Below are 1645 nucleotides of genomic sequence, written 5' to 3'. Positions count from 1 at the left end.
TTCATAAACGGGGTACGAAAAGGCAAGTAGTTGTTCTCACTATACAAAAATGACCCCAAAACCATGTCAGAGGTACTCTACAGGGCCACTAAGTACATGAACTCAGAAGACGCGCTACTAGCCCGGGAGGAAAAACCTAGGAAGAGAGAGCGACAGGGGGACACATGGTAGGATCAAGGGCAAAAAAGACCAAGGACAAGAGACAGAAGGGACGAAAGGCACCCTAAACCCCTGGGAGGGAGGTTCACAAGCTTCACACCACTGAACGCCCTAATAGACAAAGTCTTGATGCAAATCAAGGATGAGGGGGCGTTGACGTTTCCAAGGAAACTGAAGAGCAACCCAAGCAAACAACCTCGAGACAAGTACTGTTGTTTCCACCGAGATCACGGTCATGACATAGCCGATTGCTATGACTTAAAGTAGCAGATTGAGGCCCTCATCAAACAAGGAAAGTTGCAGAAATTCGTCAACAAAGAGAGAGTGGATCCCAATCACCAAAAGCAGGCCCCCCGACGGGATAATAAGCGTCCTAGACCCCCCATCGGAGACATAAGGATGATTGTGGGGGGAACCGCGAGTATTGACTCCTCCAAAAAAGCTCGAAAGACGTACCTCAAGATGGTCCAGAATGTCCAGCTAACAGACTCTGTACCTAAGATAGCATGGAGGGAAAACCCTATCATTGGATTCTTCGAGGAAGACGCAAGAAGACTCCACCATCCACACGACGACGCGCTAGTTTTTAGTATACGTATGGGGGACTATAATGTTCACCGAGTATTAATCGACAACGGCAGCTCGGCAGACATCCTATATTATCCAGCGTTCCAGCAAATGGGGATCGACAGAACGCGATTGATACCAACGAATGCTCCTCTTGTCGGTTTTGGAGGAACAAGGGTATTCCCGTTAGGCTCAATCACACTCTCGGTAACGGTGGGCAATTATCCACGAGAAATCACTAGGGACGTAACATTCCTTGTAGTGGATTACTCGTTTGCTTACAATGGTATTCTCGGACGACCCACACTTAACTCATGGAAAGCGGCAACATCGACGTACCACTTAATGATTAAGTTCCCTACGGACTATGGGATTAGGGAGTTGCGAGGAAACCAGATGGCCACCTGGGAATGCTACATTGCCATGCTAGAAATGGAAGATTACCAGCAGACCATGTGTATAGAAGAACAGCGAACCATCGTAGAATCGGTTGAGATACTCGATGAATCAAAGCCTGAACGAACGACTAGGATAGAGACATTAGCCAGCCAGCCAGTGCGTCAAGCCCTTACGGCATTCCTCAAGAGGAACCAAGATGTATTTGCATGGAGCCACGAGGACATGCCCGGGATCGATCCCTCTATCATGGTTCATAAGCTTAACGTGAACCTTGCATCCCCACCCGTCCGGCATAAAAAGTGAACGTTCGCTTAGGAATGAGACCGAGCGATAGCGGAAGAGGTTAGGAAACTACTTGAGGCAGATTTCATTCGGGAAGTATATTACCCAGAATGGTTGGCAAACGTAGTCATGGTCAAGAAGGCTAACGGGAAGTGGCGAATGTGCGTCGATTTCACGGACCTCAACAAGGCATGCCCGAAGGATAGTTACCCCCTCTCGCGGATAGATGCTCTGGTCG

General features: G+C 48.6%; 1 protein-coding gene across 1 annotated transcript; it reads left to right on the top strand.

Moving 5' to 3' along the window:
- The first annotated feature begins 558 nt into the window (after positions 1-558).
- LOC112036314 (uncharacterized) lies at positions 559-1428 on the top strand. The gene has a single exon (XM_024069123.2). It carries the CDS (start codon positions 559-561, stop codon positions 1426-1428), a length of 870 nt encoding a protein of 289 aa, XP_023924891.2.
- The last annotated feature ends 217 nt before the right edge of the window (positions 1429-1645 follow it).

The sequence above is a fragment of the Quercus suber genome, unplaced genomic scaffold (assembly GCF_002906115.3).
Source record: "Quercus suber isolate HL8 unplaced genomic scaffold, Cork oak 2.0 scaffold_1118, whole genome shotgun sequence".
In the NCBI taxonomy this organism is placed as follows: Eukaryota; Viridiplantae; Streptophyta; class Magnoliopsida; order Fagales; family Fagaceae; genus Quercus; species Quercus suber.
The sequence above is the reverse complement of the archived record's forward strand: the minus strand, read 5'-3'. Positions and strand labels throughout refer to the sequence as shown.

Coding starts and splice junctions, on each gene's coding strand:
- LOC112036314 (XM_024069123.2), top strand. CDS start 559: ATGATTGTGGGGGGAACCGCGAGTATTGACTCCTCCAAAAAAGCTCGA.